The sequence below is a fragment of the Pipra filicauda genome, unplaced genomic scaffold, assembly GCF_003945595.2.
Source record: "Pipra filicauda isolate LSUMZ 115617 unplaced genomic scaffold, ASM394559v2 scaffold38_size3968069_pilon, whole genome shotgun sequence".
Classification (NCBI taxonomy): Eukaryota; Metazoa; Chordata; class Aves; order Passeriformes; family Pipridae; genus Pipra; species Pipra filicauda.
Genome location: NW_024104520.1, coordinates 3,863,957 through 3,886,496, shown reverse-complemented (window position 1 = coordinate 3,886,496; position 22,540 = coordinate 3,863,957). Strand labels below are relative to the sequence as shown.

At 34.6% G+C, this 22,540-nt stretch overlaps 1 protein-coding gene across 1 annotated transcript in view; it reads left to right on the top strand.

The window, feature by feature from the left end:
• The first annotated feature begins 2,321 nt into the window (after positions 1-2,321).
• LOC120322460 (protocadherin-9-like) overlaps positions 2,322-22,540 on the top strand; it is a 145,153-nt gene continuing 124,934 nt past the window's right edge. Inside the window, exons 1-2 of the mRNA XM_039385012.1 lie at positions 2,322-2,378; positions 3,782-3,998. Of these exons, the coding sequence (XP_039240946.1) occupies positions 2,322-2,378; positions 3,782-3,998 (274 nt within the window). The remainder of the gene's footprint in view (positions 2,379-3,781; positions 3,999-22,540) is intronic.

Below are 22,540 nucleotides of genomic sequence, written 5' to 3'. Positions count from 1 at the left end.
TTTCCTTTGTTAGGGTTCTGTCCTCGGAGGCACCCAGCTGGAGATGCTTTTTTGTTAGTTATTGCACCAAGATTAAAGTATTTTAAGGATCGGGACGTCTGAGACTCTGCTATGGGGAATCTGGGGTCGAGCCGGTAAGGAAATCTGATCTGACTGTGTGAGTGTGGGACGTGTAGCTGCAAAGGGGCCACGGTCCCAGCTCAGCTGGTGTAAAAGTGACTGCCAGAGTGGCTCCTAGATGGTCAGATAGGAAAGTTTCTTTAGCAGTGGTGCACCATATCTTTGCCACAAAGTGACCTCAGGCAGCAGTTGATTATATCTAGAAAAGTAGATGGAATTGAGTCATCGTAATCATTGAATAAAATTTCAAAAACCTTTAGGGAAGGGGTGGTAGTATTTGTCTCTTCAGGTTAAATCTCTAACAAGAATTTTCAAAGATATTATGCCACAATGGTCTTTAGTAGATTTGTAAGTAGGACCAATGTGTAGGTGTGTGGTAACTGTGAATGATAAGCTTTGCTTTCCACACTTGAATTCTGTGGGTTCTCCGTCTCCAAGTGCCATATTCTCCAGTTATCCACTGTCAGAACTGTTCTTTTTCCAAGGAGAAAATGGAATATGGTTCACAGTTGTAATATTTTAAGGGTAGAGTCCATAGAGCTTAGCTCTGGTTTACAGGGCATTAGTTTTACTACTTCACAGGCATCCAAATGTCACAGAATCACAGAATATTCTGAGTTGGAAGGGACCCACAAGAATCATCAAGTCCAACTCTTAACCCTGCACAGGACATCCCCAAAAATCATGCCATGTGCCTGCGAGTGTTGTCCAAACGCTTCTTGAACTCTGTCAGGCTTTGTGCTTTGACCAGTTCCCTGGGGAGCCTGTTTCAATGCCCAGCCACCCTCTGGGTGAAGAACCTTTTTCTAATATCTAACCTAAACCTCCCCAGACACAACTTGAGGCCATTCTCTCGGCTCCTCTCACTGATCACCACAGAGAAGAGATCAGTGCCTGCCCCTCTTCTTCCCCTCACGAGGAAGTTGTAACTGCAATGAGGTCTCCCTTCAGTCTCCTTTTCTCCAGGCTGAACAGACCAAGTGACCTCAGCCCCACCTCATATGACTTCCCCTCAAGGCCCTTCACCATCTTTGTTGCCCTCCACTGAACACTCTCTAATGGCTTAATATCTTTCTTATATTTTGTTGCCCCAAACTGCACACAATATCCAAGGTAAGGCCACACCGGTGCAGAGCAGAGCAGGACAATCCCCTCCCTTGACCAGCTGGTGATGCTTTGCCTGATGCCCCCCAGGATATGACTGGACCTCCTGGCTGCCAGGGCACTGCTGACTCATAATCAACTTGCTGTGAATCAGGAGCCCCAAGTCCCTTTCTGTAGCACTTCTTTCCAGTGTTTCGTTCCCCACTCTGTACATACATCCAGTGTTGCCCGTCCCCAGTGCAGAACCTGGCACTTACCCTTATTAAACTTGGTATGGCTGGTGACTGCTTGGTCCTCTAATTTTTTGAAGTCTTTCTGCAGGGCTTCCCTGCCTTCAAGGGAGTCAACAGCTCCTCCCAGTTTTGTGTCATCTGCAGACTTGCTAAGTATCCCTTCCAGTCCTGCATCCAATTTGTTTATGAAGATGTTGAAGAGCACAGGGTCTAAGATGGAGCACTGTGGAACCCCACTAATGACAGGTCTCCAGTCTGATGTTACCCTATTCACTATTACTCATGAGCCAATTGCTAACCCACTGCATGGTGTGTTTATTCAGCTGTGGGCTAGACATTTTGAGACAGTATCAAAAGCTCTATTGAAATCCAAAAAGATTACATCCACTGGCTTCCTTTGATTAACTAGGTGGGTTACCTTGTCATAAAATAAAATTAGGTTTGACAAGCAAGACTTTCCTCTCATGAAGCCATGCTGGCTGTGGCCAAGGTCCTCATCATCTCTTAAAAAGCTTGTGGGTCTTTGGATGTCTGAGAGTTGTCAGATTATCGTGTGGATATCAGGTCCATAGGGCCTCTCAAATGTAGATGATAATGTTTCCTTTGTGAAGTTTGATAACAGGCAAATATAGCAGTTTGTGGGAAAATTTGGGAATTGCTTCCTCAATTTGCACATTTTCTCAACATGTCACAGTATCTAGTAGCTAATTCATTTCTTGAGAGAGAGTATGATATTCAGGAATAGCCTACAGGACAGTCTAAGTCAGTTCAAATCTGGGAGATTCACAGTTTGCATCATTGGTCCAGAACTAAGTAGTAATTGATGTATAGTTACAGATTACAGAACTAAGTAGTAATCGAAGTATGGTTACAGGTTACAGCATCTCATTGTATGAAGTTCTATCCATCAAACAGTTCACAGTAAAGTAATACTAGCAATTGACATGTTTATAAACTTTTGATCTACTTTTGCCAGGAAGACTTAGCTTTATATTTGTAGTCCAACCTATTTATCATCTGCACTGAATATCTTTATATGTTCAAAACTTTGTATCCTCAAAAGAATTGTAAAATTCTTTTGACCTCTCTGCTTGCAAACCTGATGTGGACTTCTGTTCTTCAAGACTTGTGTAAGTGGTTGTAGTTGCTGTTTTCTCCCTTCTGGCCTGCACATACATTTCCATCTTATAGTGACTAGAGGTGCCAGTGTGGGTGATATATACCTATGTCTCGTTCAAACATAGGGCTTGAAACACATCTGAATCCAAAGGCAGGATTCAACATCACTGTCTGCATAGTGTCTTATAAAATGGATAGATCTATTGGTGTTTGTTTCAGAAGGTGCTTTCTAGAACATCAGACATTTTTCTGTTTTTATAGCCTCGTGAACAGTAAGTTACTCCAAATGTATCATTAAATTATTTTAAATGTATCATTGCTGCTTCAGTGTAGTTCAAATTGCAGGAGAACCCCCAGCTTCTTACTGAAAATCCCGCTGCCCTCAGTGTCCTCTGAAATGTGAAGGATCCACTCTCCCATTTCCTGGGATGCTCACTGGTGCCAGGGTTCAGCATGTAGGCTTCCAGAGCAACAGTAATATCTGTCATTTTGAATGAATACAAATCTGTAACAATCTATGTTTGTACAGTCCCAGTGGAAACATGTGGTGTCAGCTGTGCTCACAGTACTTTAAAGGTTTTATTAAGTCAGCTGGCAACACACCCCGTCTCCAGGCACTGACTTTTATGGCAAAGGACCTAAGAGACTTTTTTTCTTCCTTCTTTTTTTTTCTTTTTTTTTTCATTTTTTCCCCCTTTCCCATGTCAACTAGCTTTCAGAACCACAGGAATTGGTTTTATAGAAGTCTTATGGGTGTGCTGTTATGTTCGTAATACCCACAATATAGTTTACAGGTGAGCATTTTTACCCACCCACACAGTCTTACACATACACATGCACATACTGTCAAGTACCTTTATGCAGTCTGATATTAATTCTGTTCAACTTATTACTATTGATTGAAAGAGAAACTGCACAGAATTTATAAATATTTAAACCAGCTTTCTTAGCCCATGAATGTAGCCATTTGAAAGGAGGCTGTGACAAACTGCTTGAAGGTTCTGGACCATATATCACAGTAAAATTCCACAGATGCTCTGTCCGGTGGCTTTTTATTTAAGAACTGTGCTTTCTGTTTGCTTTAATGTAGACAAAATTGTTTAATTAGTAAATGTTAAAATATTGGTTTGCTTAAGTCATGTTTTGAGAATCAGTTGTTCAAAGACTGAACTTTCCAGTGACATTCAGAATCTTTTCTCTTGCAGCCATTTCGTAGAGTGACGTTTTCTGTTGTGAGTCAGCCTCAGGACCCGCATCAAGGGTCATTGCAGAGTTGCTATGACAGCGGTCTGGAGGAGTCAGAAACACCAAGCAGTAAGAGTTCATCAGGGCCAAGACTGGGTGCCCTTCCACTCCCAGAGGACAACTACGAAAGGACTACGCCGGATGGCAGTGTTGGTGAGGCAGAGCATATGGAAAATGGTAGGGGCAAACACAACATTCACACACCTAATCTCACTAGCAAGTGATACTAAGTAGACTTTTGAAAGGTCAGTCCAAAAATATAAAAAAAATAAATTAAATAGTTAACACTGTAATAATTTTATTTTAAAGCTTGATAAAATGCAGGTATACAAAATAATGGAACATAACACCACTAAAAAAACCAGCACTTTCGTTTCTTTACATGATTTAAAATCTGTACTGCAGAAGCAGTTAAAACAGTGAAAAAAAAAATACTAGTAAAGGGCGGGGGAGATGGTAATTGAATTAAATTCCATATTTTTCATTCTAGATAAAAGACCATAAAGGACATGTATTCTTGTTTCCTTCCATATTTTTTTCAAAAACTACTTAGGAAATTTCCCAGAAAGTAATATGTACAGTACCAGGAAAAGAAAATAGGATTTAAAAACCCCACTCTACAGAATTCTATATAAACGTTATATAGACTGTTTTCAATATAGTGCCAAATGACAAGCCCATTCTTCATTATTTAGAAAAGAAGAACATTACTTTCCTTTTCTTCACTTTTTATTTTATACAGTACTTTTACAACATCTCATTTAAATTCAGGGTCCATTTATGTAAAAGGGGAAAATGCTGCATACTTATTTATTCCATAGTAATTCTCCTACTATTAAAAAACCCAGATATGTTAATATAAATCTTAAGTTAGGTTCTGTTTTTCTTTCTATCTAAAATTATTCAGGATTAAAAAAATAAGACCCATTCAATTTGAAATGTATTTTATAAAACACGAATATTTCACTCTTCTCCACTTACTGGTCTTGATCTAAAATTTTATGAAGTCAGACACTCACTTCATTGTATTTTTATTTGCCCATAAATAATGGAATAAATTAGTAAATGTCAAAGGGTACAGATTTTTGATAACCAAAGAAATAATGGGTTTTCTAATCCAATTGTAATTGGTGGGTAAATGTAAGAAGGGTGGTGTATTTTTATTATAGAATGAATTAATTAGTTTGGCTAAGTGCATGTTTTAGTTTTTCAGGGATAACAACACTGGATAACTGTTCCTTGGGTTTTGTCTTTTCTGAGATAGACATGTCAACCCAGTAAAACTATGTTATTCTTCATGGTAAGATATTGTCAAATCTAGTATGTATGACTAAAGAACGGCTACAGCAGTCTACATATGCTTCAAATGTATATCCCAATAGCAAATAACTAAGTGACCAAAAAGAAAGATGGTATTATCCATCTAAAGATGTATTAGTTATGTATGTTTATAAGTGTGTGTCTATATATTTTTCTTGGTTGTCTATATGAATATATTTATTTACATTTCATTTTTCTGGAGATGAGGGGAGGAGGGAAGTGACAATGGTGTTACTGGAAGAATGTCAGAAAAAAAGTACTTTGTACCTAAATTGGGCTGATTATTTTATTATCTGTTTTGTAGTGAGATTTTGTGGTTAGGATAATAAAATTAAACAATTTATTAATTCCCTTGCATACAGCAACATAGAGGATTTGTAGACATGAAATTCTGAGTTCAAAGTAGCTAACATGGGGTAAACCTGAGCCACACTGGAGGAACAGTAGAGCCAAAAGTGAATATAATTTTTAACATATTTGGTAACCAATATGAAATAATAATGAAAGTATTAAGGAAATAATAATGAAAAAAATCACAACCACAGAAGTGTAATTGAAAATGAATAGTGTTTGAGCAGTGTCATAAGTTAAAGCAAACCAGTTTACTTAGGATTTTGTGTTGATACAAAAACTGGCATTGCATTATAATAACTAAAATATTTCAGATGTAAATTGGATTTTTTTGAAAAATGATATTTTGTATGTGGTAGGATGAATTTGTTGGATTCAGTTTTAAAAATAACGTTCTATAGTTAGTAGATAGAAACATATAGGTAGATAAATACATTAATTCATGGATAAGTGAATGAAAAAAAATCTCCAGAAAAAAATTCTGCATGGTAGGACATGCATATAGCAACCAGAAAATCCTTCTCCTTTATAAAACCTTGAACTGAAACCTTTGAGAGATGGGTGATATTGTGATGAAAATTATGCTCTACAGACTTTTGGATTTCAACAGTGGCATGTCACCTGCCTCCAGAAATTTCTGTTAACATTAATCTATAAATAATGACAGAACAGGATGAAATCTACTTTTATTCCTTCATATATGTAATATCTGACATTTGAGTGAGAGTTTTCTGTGATATGATTCTTTAGTCCATTTGTATTTTAACTATTTTAAGCACAATTGTATTGTTCAAATTCTGATAATGTAGTCTTCAATATTAATGGATCATTCTGACAGAAACAGAATTGAAATTGAAATCTGTCAAGCGTTCATTTGTCACATTTAATTGGAATCTAGGTAATCTGCAGTGTTTAGCTTGGTTAGGTTTTAATCAGGATTTATACTGGATTTTCATGGAGATTTTCCATGGAAACAGCACTTTGGAAGTGATCTTGGTTATTAATTTTTACTTCAAATATTTACCATTTAATTTCAGTTGGTGAAACAATGCAGTTATAACTAATTGCTTTGTACTTCCTTTCATTTTAGAATTTGAAAGGATAATTTCCAGCTCAATACATGAAACCTTCTGATACATTTCGTACTTTTTTTTCAAGCTAAGATGACTAAGGAAAATAAGAAATCTTTATAGTTAAGGCAAATTTAAGAAGGTTGAGTTCACAGGCAGAGTAAATAGGAAAGTTCTGTTTTCTGTTAAGAGCATCTTTCCATTTGCTCAGCCGAGGATAAAATGCTCAAAAATTAAAAAAAAGGATAAGAGGGTTGATTTTCTTAGAATATGCTGTACATTGCCTACCAGCCTACATGACTGTCAGATGTAGATTGAAGTTTTGTTCTGATGATTAGCTGTGGTGTCAGATGCGGGAGGGAAAAAAAAAAAAAGAAAGAAAAAAGAAATGTTAGCAGATTGACTGTGAAAATTCAGTATGCAAAGATCTTGTTAATTAGTAAAATCTGCAGAACCAAAAGTAACTTCTGAGTTAATTTATCCCCTGCCCTTGGAGCTTTCCTTACAAGGAAATTCTGCTCATATGTGCATCCTTCTTCTCTAATTTTGCTGTTAGAATGGCACAGCCTTAATGTAAATTGCACAATAATTTCTTGAGAACATTTTCATTGCATTTGTATTTGTATATCAAGGGTAAAGCCATTACCATGGCAAATTAGTTTCCTGGTCTTTAGTCATAGCCTTCTGGTTTTGACAATGCCTAATATCACATCTCAGAGGAAAATTTAGAAAAAATCCCAGTGACAGAAACTTCCACTATTACCTCTCTTCCTGACTCTAACAGTTAATAGTCAGCATATGTTTTAAATTATGATTTTCTAAATACTACTAATAATAGTAGTACTAAAAAAACCCCTCTAATTTATCACAAGTCAAGTTACTGGCCTGAAGGATATCTTTCAACAAGGAAATTCTCTGAAGGCTATCAAAATTGTTATGGGTTTATTTTCTTTTTTCTTTTGTATAACTGTTTTAGTGACTATTCCTTTTTACCGTTATGAGAAAGAACATGGAAGCATTCCATTTTATGTTTCCTTAGAACTTGCCTGTCCTCTGAATTATAAATATTCCTAGGTTCTTCTAGTGAAGGTAAGAGTAGCTGGAGATGTATTCTCACAATTTGAGGAATGGACAATATGGCTTTTTCATACTAATTCATGTTATTAAGTACACATATGATCTCTAAGCAGAGACACTCATTCTTCAGTTTCATGTCCATTCACCTGGTTGTTAGGTCTCTCATGTTTCTTGCAGCCCTCTTAGAAACATTTCATTATATTCCTTCCCCTCACCCCCTGATTTCTGTATACTTAGTATTTATTTATTCATGTAGTGGCCTAATCAGTTTTATTTTTTTGTTTAATTTAGCTAGAGTACTTATAGCAGTGAAATAGCAGTATTTCAGATCTCCAGGTCTTCCCTGGAGATTTATTTCCATGCAGTCCTAATTAGATTGTTTGCCACACCTGAGATACCTGGCTTAAAGCTAGCTCAGGTATTTCTGCATGAACATGTCTTTGATCTACAGCACAGTATTTTAAGTTAGCCCATGTTTCAGTATCAAATAAATAAGGGTTGGGGAAGAGCAGCCATCTCTGTGAAAGAAGGAAAATAAGGGAATGGTTTGCAGCTTTCATTTTTAAAGGGGGAAATGGAGTAAAGAAAGATTAAGTGACACGTATGAAGTCAGACGAAGTAAGGAGCTGAGCTTCAAAAGGAGCTCAGAATTTTTGTGATTCAGTTACTTGACTCCCACAAATAAATCAGTGTATAAATTACACTCTGGCTGACACATGAAGAACTAAAAGGCAGGGAAGAGAAGTGTGTTACCTTGGTTCATATAGTCTGATAATATGCCCTGTTCTCAATGACAATTTCAGATTTAGACTGCAAGTGTCAAAGTTGCACCATCAAAGTAGAGAAGGGGTTCATGATGTGCAAAATGGTGACTTGAAAATGTGAAAGGAATTTTGACAATTAATAAATGCAATTATTTTTATTTATAAGAGCATTCTCTTACTTTTACTTATAAGGTAGATTATTAATCTGTTTTCTGAACCAAAGTGTGAAGAAAAGAATCCATTAGTTTAGAGAACCCATGTTTACAGAATCTGTAGCTTTTGCTAGTGCAAATAACAGAGGTTAATGTTCTTGAAGACTTAACTGTCCTTGTTGTAAACACGACAGACCAGACATTCATTGACTTATTTCATAGAATAACTGTATTTTTGCAGTTCCCATCATTTTCAGATCCTAAAATTATATGAAAATAATTTTCTTTTTAAAATTATGTTCTCAAAATGTGAATGTAAGTAGTCCGAGAGGTTGAGTCAGTAAAGGTTTTCAATGTAGTGATTACATGCTAATAATTCTTTTTGCTTTTTTTTATGGTTTTTTTTGGTTGATTTGATTTGGTTTGGTTTTTTGGTTTGTTTTGGTTTTTTGTTTGTTTTTTTTTTTGTTCTGTCAGGGCTGCTACATCTACTTTTTCTTAAATGTCATTCTGCATGCATGAACCCAAAATACAAGAAAGTGCTGCAAAAATTATTATATAATACAAAAGAATTCTTATTCTTGTTTCTGATAAATCTTAACCTATAATTAGGCACACAATGAACTCTGGATTCAGTAAAACTAGCAACATATATGGGTAATGCTTTGGAACATACATATTCAGTGATGGATAATGTCTTGAACCAGTTTTTTTGAGAATTCAGCATTCTGCTAAGATCTGTGAAAAGACATTTTATAAGAGGGAAAAAAAAAAGACCAGCCCCTAAGACAGAAGACACACTGTGGAGGGATCCCTGTTATACTAGTGTAGCCTTATGTAAGGAAGTGAACCTGGCTGGGAAGAACGTTGGCTGCTTTCCTCCTTGATTTTTTTCCTTTTTAGTCTTCTACCATGTTCCTTTAGATGACCTTATCCCATATGTTTGTGGATTTCTTCAGCAGAGGAATATGTGGTTTGGTAACCTATATGCACAGTAATACTTAAAGTTTCAAAACGGTATGATGTCTGTTTCAAGTTACTTGCATTTTGAAGTGTTACCTTTTCATATTTACAATAGAAATGAGGGAAGTATATTTTGATTGTGTTAAATTCCTAGTGCTGGTATATATTTTTACATATGCATTTCCTGTATTAGGTTAATAACTTGCCACAAAAGGATGTGATTATTTTAGGCTGTGGCTTACTTTATATTAACTTCTACTCTATGTTTACATTGTACTTCAAATGCATAATGCAAAATAAAGGCCCAAATATAGGCCAACTGCGATCAGAAATGGGTCTCGCTGAAGACACCAGAATAGTAGATTTTTTTTACATCAACTCTATTTTACATGACTGTCCAGATAAATATCAACAACTTCTGTGTGGCATCTATTCATGAAGTGTACCTGAGTATTGCTTTGAATTGTTTTTGGCTTGATCAGGATTTTTACTGCTCAGAGAATGTATGCTTGGATCTGCTGGAATCAAAGAAGGAATGCATATTTGCGTGTTGGAAATCCACCCCTACACCTTGGTAGCAAAACAAATTATTCAGCATTTTTCTGATTTTCTGAATAGTATTGTAAGTCTCTTGCTGTTCTCTCTGTTGCTTTCCCATTGTATTTGATCTAGTTCCTCTTGTGCTGCATAGTGAATAATAGCATATGCCCCTTTCTTTTTAAATCATATTACTAGATTTCTTCCTCCACTCCTGATTTCAGTATCCTGCTCTAAAAAAGAAAATATATATAAGCAATAACTGTTCTCCACTCTTAAAAGCGGTCTATTGATACTAGATAACTTGAAATGCCATTTACTAAAGCTTAGATTTCTTTCACTACCCTTTAAAAAAGGAAATCCGCATTTATATTCCATCAATTTTTAACTAAAAATTTGAAAATTGAGAAAGACTTTGGATTTTTAAAGAACCATACTTGCAGTTATATCTGTTAGGATGAAGCAGTGAGGGAGGGGTTTGTATGTGCATGTGGGTGTGCACACATGTACACATCTCAGTGAGTCAGTTCTTACTGCAAATACTCATGAGATCTAGAGAGTTGCAGTTACATAACCTGCCTCATATCAATTCACTGAGGTGGATATGAAAGGACATACTAAACTGAGAAGCAGAGAACTAAAGGATCAGAAAGTGAAGCGGTATGTCTGCTGTCACGATGTGAATTCATCTTTCATCTTGTAATTGATCCAAACATTGTGTACCCCTCAAAAAGTAATAATTTGGACACCAACTTCCAATCTGATGAGGGTTTTGCGACTGACTTAGTGAAGTTAGGCTTTTGTCCAAGTCCTCCGTGCCAGCTGCTAGCTCAGGCTGCCTCCCACTGATGCAGATTGCAGAACTCCCTTTGATACTGTCGCAGTCCTGAATGTAGATGGAAGGCAAAATGTATTCTAAAATTTACAGACTCAAGGAAGAACAGACATCTGGTTTATGAATGGAATATTTAGCAACCTTTGCATCGATGGCAGGCTCTTTCCTGAAAAAAATCTAATGCAAAGAGTCAACGGAAATTTATTTTTCCTCTGTTCAGAGGAGTCCTTTCATCGCCCTGTATTTTTGCAGCGTCTGTATTTAATGACAGTTTCTTTAGTTTCCTGGACAACATTAGATCTTTCTGTCCCTTCAGATAAATCTTCAAGTATAATGAAGATCCAAAACAAGTCCTTTATTTCTTCTCAATTTCAGTGAAAAATATTTTTTTCTCTATTAGTGATTCCCAACTACTCTTCTATTTATTTTTTATTAAATATGTATCATAGGAAATGACAGTATCTTATATACTACCTGTATAAAATAGATAATCTTAGTACCTTTGTCTTTGTCACAAAGCTTAATGCTTTGGGTTTGATGTTTTAAAATTGGTAGTTTCTCCTATAAGCAAAAAACTCCCCAAAACCAACAGATGAAATTAAGAGAATAAACCGTGTCTTTTCCTTGAGTCCATTCTTAAAACCATGAAGCATGAATTGCTGATTCAGAAAAAAAAATCTGACTGTATTTTCAAAATGGTTCACTTGGATGGAAGGAACAAGAGCATGTCTAATTGACCACATAGTTGAACCTAAATGAATCATATAATTCACAAAGGTCTGATTTTAAAAATCTGGAAACAAATTCAAATCTCAAGTTTATTAAACTGGCATGTGCCAACTTATGTCATAAGCAAAAATTTATATGTTAACTACTCTTGTTATATGAAGAGTTTGAGCAAAAGTGGAGTGCAAGTCTACAAAACAGATAGGCCCCCAGTTATTGATATATACTCTAGTTTAATAAGTTGTTACATTTTCACTTATAAGTAGAGTCACTTCTCACAATATGGTCTTTTGTTTCTTTTTAAAATAATGTGATTTTTAATAAAGATTTGCAAAATGTAAAGCTCACTGTGACAAAACATAGAAAAACATATAAAAAAAATCAATCTTGAATTTCTTTTTACATCCAAGACTTCAAGTTTACATGTTTTCAGCCTGCTTATCTAAGCAACTCAAAAAGGTTTCCTGAAGGCAGTATTTTATTTTTTTTTAATATGCTGATGTGTGAATTCAGAGTTATAACAGCAAGTGTACTTACCTAGTTGCTACATAACTTAATTCTTCGAGTCTGATGACAATCAGGAAAGGTTCATGGTCCTGACTCTATTCCTTCTTGCCAGCCTTCCACTGAACTAACAATGTATCCCACGTATGTGGGAAATCCCACTAATATATAGGGTCAGACCAGAGATCATCTGGTGGACAAAATAGGGTGCCTGGGGAAGAGTATAGAAGGGCAGATAAATTGATTTGTTTTTCAAGTAGCCTATTTATCAACAGTTGGGAACTCAAATCCCCTTAGCCACATAATGTGGATTTAGTAATCTTTATGGATTTATATACACAAAATTGTCCAGTTTCTGTAAGACTGCATGGAACTATTAATATCTCTTTTTCCTAATGAAGGTTTTTAAAGTGATTGTGTGTCTCATTAGTCCTGGGTTGAACAAAGGAAAAATAAACTTGTTAGCCTGTTAGGGACCAGTAGATATGAATTTTTTTAATGAGGATGTGTTGCTTTGCACCCGTAATGAACTTCGCTGTTGTATCTTGAAGTACTTTTTTCAGTTATTATTTCAAAAGGTCTAAAAATCAAAGATTGAAAGGAAGTGTGTATAGCTCCTATGTATTTTAGCAAATACTAATGTCAGGTTAGTATGCTGAAATCTACGGAATGATATTTAAAGGAATTAGAAGCCCCAGTATAATATGTGTCATCTGTAGTTCTGAAAGTTCTACTTTATATTTATACTCTCTGTTTTTCAGAGAAATGTAACAATTTCTATAAGGACCATAGGATTTAAAGGCAAGCATAATATAAATTCAGACATTTAAGCGTTTCTGAATATTACTACAGTATCACTTATACGTGCTTTTTTTACCTCAACAGCAACATAGCATTTGAGGTGAATACCAGCTTGTTGAATAAATAGAAAAACAATCATGGCGTATGCTAGAACAAGACAAATATTAGAATTTTTAAAGAAATTGGTTCGATTTATTGGTACAGTAATTTAAAATAATATTCCAGGCCTTGTTGACTTGTTTTGGGGAAGAAACGCTAATAAAAACAAAACCCTCACCATAAAAAAAAAAAAAAGGAGATTTTATGCTCCAAAATAACTTTGTGCACAGATAAAAGCAAAAGAAAAATCAACACTTATTAAGTAAGAAAATGTATTTTAGTAATCAGAATTTTATAAGGTTAGGGTTTTTTTTACTGTACTGGAAAAATAAATTCTAATAATACTAACTTCAAATCTTTTATTGTAGGTACCTTACCATTCACAATTAAAAGAGCTGTCCATTCTCATACTGTTTTTAAGAGTTAAAGAAAGGTCAAACATATCTCTCAGTAAATAATAAAAAAAAAAGATTGTTTTGATAGATGATTCAAATCTGTAATTTTTTAACATTTAAAATAACCGAAATTAAGACATGCATGCAAATTGCTGTTTGGATAATAGAAAAAGTAAAATATAAAGACAATGAAGGAAAAACAGTATTGATAGAGTTAATTTATTTTGATGTTTGTGTGCTCTCTTACAACCAAACATTCCCATACCAGCTTTCCCAACTTGCTTGTCTTAACCTGTTTTTTTGCTATATCTAAGGAACAAATCAACCCTAAAGATCCCTGCAGAGGAACTTGTTCTTTTACTAAGCAATCTGCATTATTTCATCAGAAAACGAAGAAAAATCAAAGTGTATCTTATCTAAAACTACATATAAACAAGCTGAAGGACATCTTCCACCAAAGTGTTGGTGTTTTCTCATATGGTTTTATGGCAGATTTGTTTTCTTGATCCAAGGATTTTTCTGTCTTTTTCTGAAATTGTAATAGTGCCATAAAGACCAGTAGTGTCCATAGAGAGAATCTTGGGAAAAGGCTCTAAATTAAATCTCATGAATTCAAGAAGTGTGTGGTGTTTGTATCCTACTGTCCTACTATCTTTAGATTATTTCAGGTGCACAGTCAATGGTTTTCTTATGTAGAGTTGTTTTACTCACAATGAATTCATATTGTCTTTGAGGAGGAGAATCTGTGTGCCTTTTTGGGGCAGTGCAATGACATTTACAATATCATGATATGTTAAAGTAACATTTTATCAGTGGAATATGACATTGCAAGCTTTTATTATGAAGAGAAGGCAAAGAGATCTGATGTAATTTTGCCTTCCAGTGGTGTTAGCTAATAACAGAAACTTCTCTTCCCTAAGTGGAGAATAGAAACTTAATTGTTTTCTTTAAAAAAGCATTTGAGAGATAAGTATGCATGTATGTTATTTTATTAACATCTCTCAATGTTTAATTCCATTAACAGTGGCCATCGTTGCCTGCTACTGAATTATATAATTTGTGCCAGCATTCTTTTCATATTTTGCCATGTATTGCAATAATAATACTGGATTAATGTGATATATCAGTAGATTTGACAGCTCTGGAAATGCATTTGTTTTAACTGTCTCATACACAGCCATTATTCAAGTACATAAGAGAGTAATAAAATAGGTAATTTCAGTTGTTTTCTAGGCTTCTAGTGGTTTTAGGGGTGGGGGTTTAAATGGACAAAAAAGGAGTGACATTATTACATACACTGACTTTTAAAATGCAAGAAATTTAAGTATTTTGGTTGTGTTTGAGGATGTCTGATTCAATGCCCCACAGCACGATTAAGACATTGTTTTTAATACCGTTTCATATTCAGTTAAAGTAGTTTGGGGAAAAAAAAGGTGACAAAGGTAGTTAAAATGAGACCTTCTGCTTAATAATATGTACAAAAATTTTTCATGCATTTGGAAAATCTGTAATAGAGTGATGATAGAAATTTTTTAATGACATGTAAAGCATATAAGAAAATAGTTAAGCTATCCTGGAGGACTAAAAACTGGTGATTGACCCATTTGACAATTTTCAAGGAACCTGCAGAGAATGAGTCAAAAGTCATATGGAATCTGCTGGTATGACACACATCCTTTCTGAAGTCCCCTTTCCAACATGTCATTGTACAGAGGAACAATGAACTGGCTGAGTAGAGAAACAGCATGGACTTTGGTTCTACTCCTAGCATGCTCTAACCAGCCCTCTCAGATTTTAGCAATAAACATAGCCCTGAAAAACCTCTGAAGAAAACAGGATTTTATAATTTTGACACCATATGTTATCCTTTTGCTTTTGGAAGCAAGTGTAAAATGATAGATTCTGCCTTTATTTCTCTGCCTGAATTACACCAAGATTGAAGGGAAAAGAGTGGTAGGAAAAAAACATCAAATGTAAATTGCACACAAATTCTTTGTGTCTTTTTTTTATTTTTGTTTTTTTTGAGGGACTCAACAGCAGCGTGCAAAGGGCATGAGTAGAATTGATTTTTCCTACCCATTGTTCCCTCCTATACTGGAAATGGTTTTATCTGCAGAATTAAACTTTGGGAAATAACAGTGGCATAAGAAGCTGTCTCATGGACAGACCATGATGAAGCAAAATAGTTGTGAGTCAAAGTCAAAATACATTTTAGATTTTATAAATAGCAATACAGAGAACAGGCTCTACACTGCCACAGTGCACGGTTCCTAACAAAGCATGTTCCTTAGAGGCATAACTCACTTGCCAGGAGCATAGATACAGAAACTTGAGACACAGTCAGATCTAATTTCACAAGAAGTAATAGGAGAATGCAGAAAAAGCCCAAGATGCCCCCAAAGGTTCAGATAAGTGAATATTTTTCTCTTGCTTTTCTCCTCAAAAGGAAACAATTGCCTTTAGCTTTTACCAGGTAGAGTCCCACATGCTGTTGTTCATGCTATGAATTTTAAGTGGAAAAACTTTTCCAAAACATAAAGCCCATATCCTGAAGTTTCTTCATAAATGCTATATTAACTGAGGAATTAAGGAAGTTATAAAACTAAGATATTTTCTCTACTACTGTTCTTTTCTGACTACTACTGTTGTTTTTCCCACTATATGTAACTGAATTTTAGAAGGTGCTTTTTCAGAAGGGCCTAAACAAACAAATTGTACTGACAAGACAAATTTGTTTATTACTGTGAAGATAAATAGTAAAAGAATTCAATCAAGCCCAGTTCAGTAGTGATAGAAAGTCATTACTCTAAGGTGACAGTTAAGTGCCTTATATAAAATGAGTTAGTACTTTGAGAATATTACCTACTGGAGAGGTGCTCGTGCCTCCACAGGCATTAACTAGCATCCTGGTTGAGACTGTCAGCTAAGAAAAGACGATAGCGAAGAACAACTAAGGAAAAGGGATCTGATACAAAGTCCATTAGTCTTTGAATGGCCATCACTGCCAAATGCTACTGCTTTGGATGGCTTTGTATCATGGACAGGGTGTTCTGTCTACTCACAACCTGGCACTTCCCATCAGCACTAGGTTTATGTGGAAAGAGAAAATCCACATAGGGCTGAATTTCAGTAATGGCTTAAAATAATTTCACTATTGTAGTGAATATTAGTAATTGTACAAACATAATACAAACATAATTGCAGTGAAGGACACTAGTCAGGGCATAAGCTTCAAAGCAGAATTGGTTCCTATTCACCTCAATACAAAGAGGATTTTTAATACTACTACAATGTTAAATGTTAACTGTTGCCTACTGGAAAGTAATAGTACCTTATAGTAGCGCTCAGGAGTGCTTGCACTCTGTTAGCTGAAAATAATGTCAGTTGTTCTCTGCCAAGAAAGGGTGGAAAACAATTAAATGAACAAATTGTTTTTTCTACTCTCAAGATTTTCAACCAATTCTGATCTCCTGCAGAAAGGAACTTTTTTCCTAAATTTTACCATACTGATTCACTATTTTGTCTCACAAACTTTTCTTGAAACCATCCTGTGCTGTGATTTTTCCTAGTGCCTTGACTACCTCTTTGAAAAATAATCTCATCTTACTCCAATTGAGGAAATAACATATATATGCATAAGTGTTTATGGTATAGTTTCCAAACAGGTCTTGAGAGAGAAATCAAATATGAAGAAACTCCATTAAAAGTGCCTTTTAAAATGTTGATTTTTTTTTCCTGTGTTCACTTTGAGACCGTTGAGTCTCTGTGTTATGCCTCATACTCTGGTCTTGAAATCTCCAATGTATTGAGCACTGAGAGGACTTTCTGAGACTTTCTTGCGTCACCTTGTTCACTAGTAATCCCAAAGGGATTATTAATTTACAACAATTAAACAAAAACTCATTTAGACTAAATCTGAGTTATTCTTGCCTTTCCACATCTCACATGGGACTAAAATTTCTTCAACACAATGCTACAATAATCATTTCTTCTTTCACAGGAACTATAGTGTGCATAAGGGATAAAATATTTAAGTGTACAGTATTTCAGAGATTCGGCTATAAGGAAATAGATTAAAACTTCATTCACACTACTGTAACAACTATGTAAAGAAGGGAATTACAATTATTAGAAACAGCTAAATATAGTTCCATCCTTAAGGCCCTATATTTTGCAAATGTTCTTCACTTAACTAGCGCTTTATACTGAGACATAGTGAAAACACTGCAAATAGGATCTATTCAGCCAGGCAAAACATTATTTATGGTTTGCGAATGACTAGATTGTAACTAATGATATCAGTAGGGAATGTAGGATTGTAGTAAATACGTGTTATATTTTATGCTCATGGGATTACAGACACTTTGGAACATTTGTTCTAACACAATGTGTTCTAACACAATGTTCAAACACAACATATTGTCTAAATCCTACAAGTCTCAAGCTGCACACATTAATAGACTAGTACTGTCAGAATTCATGGAAAGCCCCCATAAAAAAAACAGACAATATATTGACCTTAAAACATATACAAATTTCTGACAGTTTTTATGTAACTTCGTATATTTTCATATCTATTTTCCATATTTCTTTGCTTCATTCCTAACCCCTGAAGTTTAGATTTTTGTGTATGGTTTTCTCATAGCTTCCAGAGATGTGACTTTAGCAAAAATAACAAAATTGTGCAAGCTGGCAATTCTGTGTGTGCAACAAGACACTTCTCTGGGAAGCCAGAAGAAAAATCTCTAGTTTGTTGAGATGATCAATAAAGATAATTATATTTAGAAATTTTCTTACTATAATGTCATGTATCTGCTGAAAAAGACTCCTTACATTTTTAAATTCTATCACTCTTAGCAATGTATACAGCTAGTTATGAAATAGTATGACTTTTTGTCTTTTAGTATTCTATAAAATGCTGCTGACCTTAGTGAGAGATGTGATGTTTTGCAACATAGGAAAATCTGGCAAAATAAGCAAATGTCTGTGCCTTACAAGCCTCTGATCCCTGGGAAACTTTTAAAATTATTTTTAAGTAAAGCACAGAGAGAACTATTTATTTTGGTTTTCCTCAGTTTTCTGGCAAGTAAGAGTTTTTATGAAAGTTTTAGTGTAATCTTTGAGATTTGAACTTGGACAGCCTTTGAAATCTTTGCAGTTACTACTGTAGCTAAATAGAGAAAACTATTTTTATCACTTTAGCAGAACTGTCTTGCAAAGCCCCTTTGGTGAATGAGAGAATAAAACCAGAAATGCTTCTGAAGTCATAGTTTGAAATAATAGGTTTTAAAAAATAAAAAGCTGGACAACTATTTACAAGTAAATAAAATGGCACCTATGTTCAGATGGTGAGCAAACCATTAATCAGTGATTAATCAGCAACTCAGGTAGCCAAATAGTAATCTTTGCAGGAGATGCAGTTGCATCATGCTGCATCAGCAAGAAATAAAGTGTTTCCACTTTTGAGTCCAGCTTAAGAATTCATTTCACAGCATGACTGAGAATAGATACTGGGAGCTGAAGAGCCTAGGTTCTGCTTTCAGCTCTGCCACAACCAGTGTGAAACAATGAAAAAAGTTTTCTTTATAAAGCAGATGCAAAATTAATAGGAAGTTCTTTGTAAAAATCTGTGAGTTTTTTAAAGGGAAAGCTGCTGATAACGGCAAATTTCAGGTATGTTACTTCCAAGTTTTAGCTTGATTAAGCTCAACCTTTACAGACTATTCTCATAATCTCAAGAATCTCTATATTCGTGGTGATTTGCAAGCTCTCAATTTGTCAACAAAGTAAAATAAATATTAAAACTTAAGGAAAAGGAGCTATAGTGGTTTGATATGACCCAATACATTCATTTTCATACATTCATAGTAAGTAAATATTTTCCTTCCCAGTTGAGATAATTGTATTAAATGAACTAAGCTTTACATGCACATCCCCTTGATTTTAGAAGTCAATTGACAACACTTAATTCTAACAGAGTCGTTCTGACCCTTTCCAAGCCTTGCTGTTGCTTCCCCCCCACCCTACTGCAAGAGGTCCTTTAGTGTTAACAATACATCTGGTATGTAGGGCAGGGGGGAAGAAGTTTAAAAAGCCTCCACTACTCCAGCAGCATTCCTGAAAGGCCTTTTCTTTCTTAAGTTTCCCTGAATTGTCATGGAATGGAGCAGCTTCCAGCATTTGGAAAAGTACTTGTACTTTAGGTACTTGGAAAAAAAAAACCTGTTGAATAATAACTTATCTTTAATGTAATATATAGGAGTGCTATTGCTAGTAATCTAGTAATGAAATGCAGGTTTATTTTGCTGAATGTTTGAGTAGACTTAAGGAATAATCACCCTTTCCTTATGCATGAAGAAATAGCTAACACCGTAATTAAGATGATGTTAAACTATCCCCGTAGATGCTTCAAAAATACTTTTTTAAGCTTTCTGATAAAGCTGTAGACTATTCACGACTAAAGTTGGAGTTCAAAGCAAGAAACAGTGCCATTAGTAAAAATGTGTATTAGTGAAGATGTCTCTTTGTGTTTCAGAACAGGAGATTTAGGTTTTAGTTTGGATTTTTAATAAGTTTACGGATACCGTGTCTTCTACATACCATCCAGAAACATATTAGCCAATATATCTGTATCACTTTAATTTTCATAATTGTCATAAGAAATTAAAAAACTTGTAGGACATAATTATATGACATCAGTATAACCACTAACGTGAGAAGGACTTCAACAAAAGTAACTTTCCAACATTAATTATAATAAGTAAGATTCTTTAGCTGGAAAGAATGAAAAGGACATTTTATATTTATGCTAGAATTATACTTAACTTTTTTTCTACATTCTAAAGTGTCATAAATCCAGCATTTTAAATTATTTATTTTACATTCATTTAAAGGTTAAGTTCAGCTATCTAAGAATAATCATAATCTAAAGAAAAAAAAATCCATTAAATGCTTCCTATGCAGTTTTTAAAAGAAAATGGATTTTAATAATTTCAAGCACTTAAATACTTTGGTGTGCACTGCAATGCTTTTCTATTCCATCTATTCTGTTGAATTAGAATAGTCTGTTTTCCTTGAGTGATAGATAGTGCTCTGAGTCCAGTAGATCATCCCTTCCAAGTGCATCTTTACCATAAATGTCTCTATCATTATATAGTTATTTATGGAAGTGCTTATCACATCCTCAGTGTAAGAATTGCAACTGTTTTCATTTAGATGAAATCTCACTTGCTTTTCTACATTTTTATTTATATAAAATACTACCTTACCAGATTTTCCTATGCTCAAGGTGCATTTTTTAATCTTTCAGTAGAGGTGGTCAAAAAAACCCAACATCCCAAACCCCCCCCAAAAAACCCCCAAAAAACAGGAAAGAAGAAAAAAAAAATTTCCTTACAAGAAGCCTGAATTCCTAGGAGAGATCAGCATTCTAAAACTTTGGTTTAGATTGTTTTGTTTAGCTGTTTGGGGTTATTTCCTGAAAAAAATTACAGAAATTTTATTTTAGTCAAACATGATTTAAATGATTCATTTCTTCAGAACTGAACTCTATGTATGAAAAAATATTCCTTCTTCATGTATCAGACAATAACGGCATACGATATATATCTTTTATAACAGCTTGCTTCAGTATGCGTACTGTTGAGGTCTTAAGACATTCCAATGCATTGGTTTTTTCCTCTCTTACAGCATTTCACTGCTAAATGTGGATTACTTTTTTGACAAATGACATAATTATTGGAGTTAACTTTACATTGCATAATTACTTTTAAATATTTGCATTGTTTTCCTTTTTTTTTTTAATATTATGTGAAAAGAAAAGGTCTGAAGTGAAAAATCCCATTCATTTATAATATATCTTTCTTCTCTGAAAACCAATGTTTCTTTTAATTTCTAGTTACCTCTGATAGCTTTGTAGGTTTGGAAATCCTTTGGGATTTTTTTTCCTTGTTCAATAAAGATTTTGTAGTCCATATTTGATTATACTAATGGTAAAGGAAATTACTTGGCTTTGAGTATAATAAATGGTAAAATACTTTGGTCTCTTGTGAGTGTTACCATCACCTCATGATGATAATATATCATGTAGCTTATTAGCCTTGCAGGGGTACAGAAATAAAACAGCAGGACATGCTGCAGGAGAAATATTTATATCACTGCATGGTGGTTTCCTGGCTTATGGTAAAATGTCATGCAAACCACTAATGTCAAATGGAGACATCTATAAAAAATAATTTCTAAGTTTTTCTTCCCAATTGGTTTAGAGCACTGAAAATCAAAACTTCAGAGCAAAAACTAACAGAAAGATAATAGATTTTCTTTTCTAACTGTCTTAACGAAATCTACCATGAAAAAGTACTATTAAACATAGGATCTAGTAGATCACCTGATACTTTGCTGGATCAGTCCATAATGTTTATTTTTAGGAGAAAAGGAGGCTGACAGGTGAACTCATTGTTCTCTGCAGCTTCCTGAGGAAGGGAGGGGGTGCTGAGCTCTTCTCTCTCGGATCCAGTGTCAGGAGGCATGGAAATGATTAAAAGCTACACCAGGAGAGGTTTAAATTGGACATTAGGAAGCATTTCTTTACTGAGTGCATTGTCAAACACTGGATCAGGCTTCCTAGAGAGGTGGTTGATGCCCCAGGCCTGTCAGTGTTTAAGAGGCATTTGGACAATGCCCTTAAAAATATGCTTTAATTTTTGGTTGGACTAGATAATTATATGTCAATCCATTCCTACTAGAGCTATTCTATTCTGCTCTAATTAGAAGAAATTTAATGTAACACAATGGAATAATATGCATAAGGAGGAGGGAAAAAAAAAAGAAAAAAAGAGCAAAGGAAACCAGATTTATAGTCTAAATTATTTTTCTAGGCTTTTTTTTTAATAGTATGTTTTTCAATCTCTTTCTAAAGGATAGCAGGTTCAAAATATATCTTTAAAGCTCAGATTTTTGTAAATTTCTCATCAATGAAGCTTACTCTAACATGACTAGTTTTTAATTTCAATATAATACACAAGTCAAGTCAAGTTGGAGTAAGAACATTCTCAGAAATTATAGAAAACATTTATTTTATGTTGCATATTCCTGCTTTACTGCAGGAAACTACAACAATAAAAAAT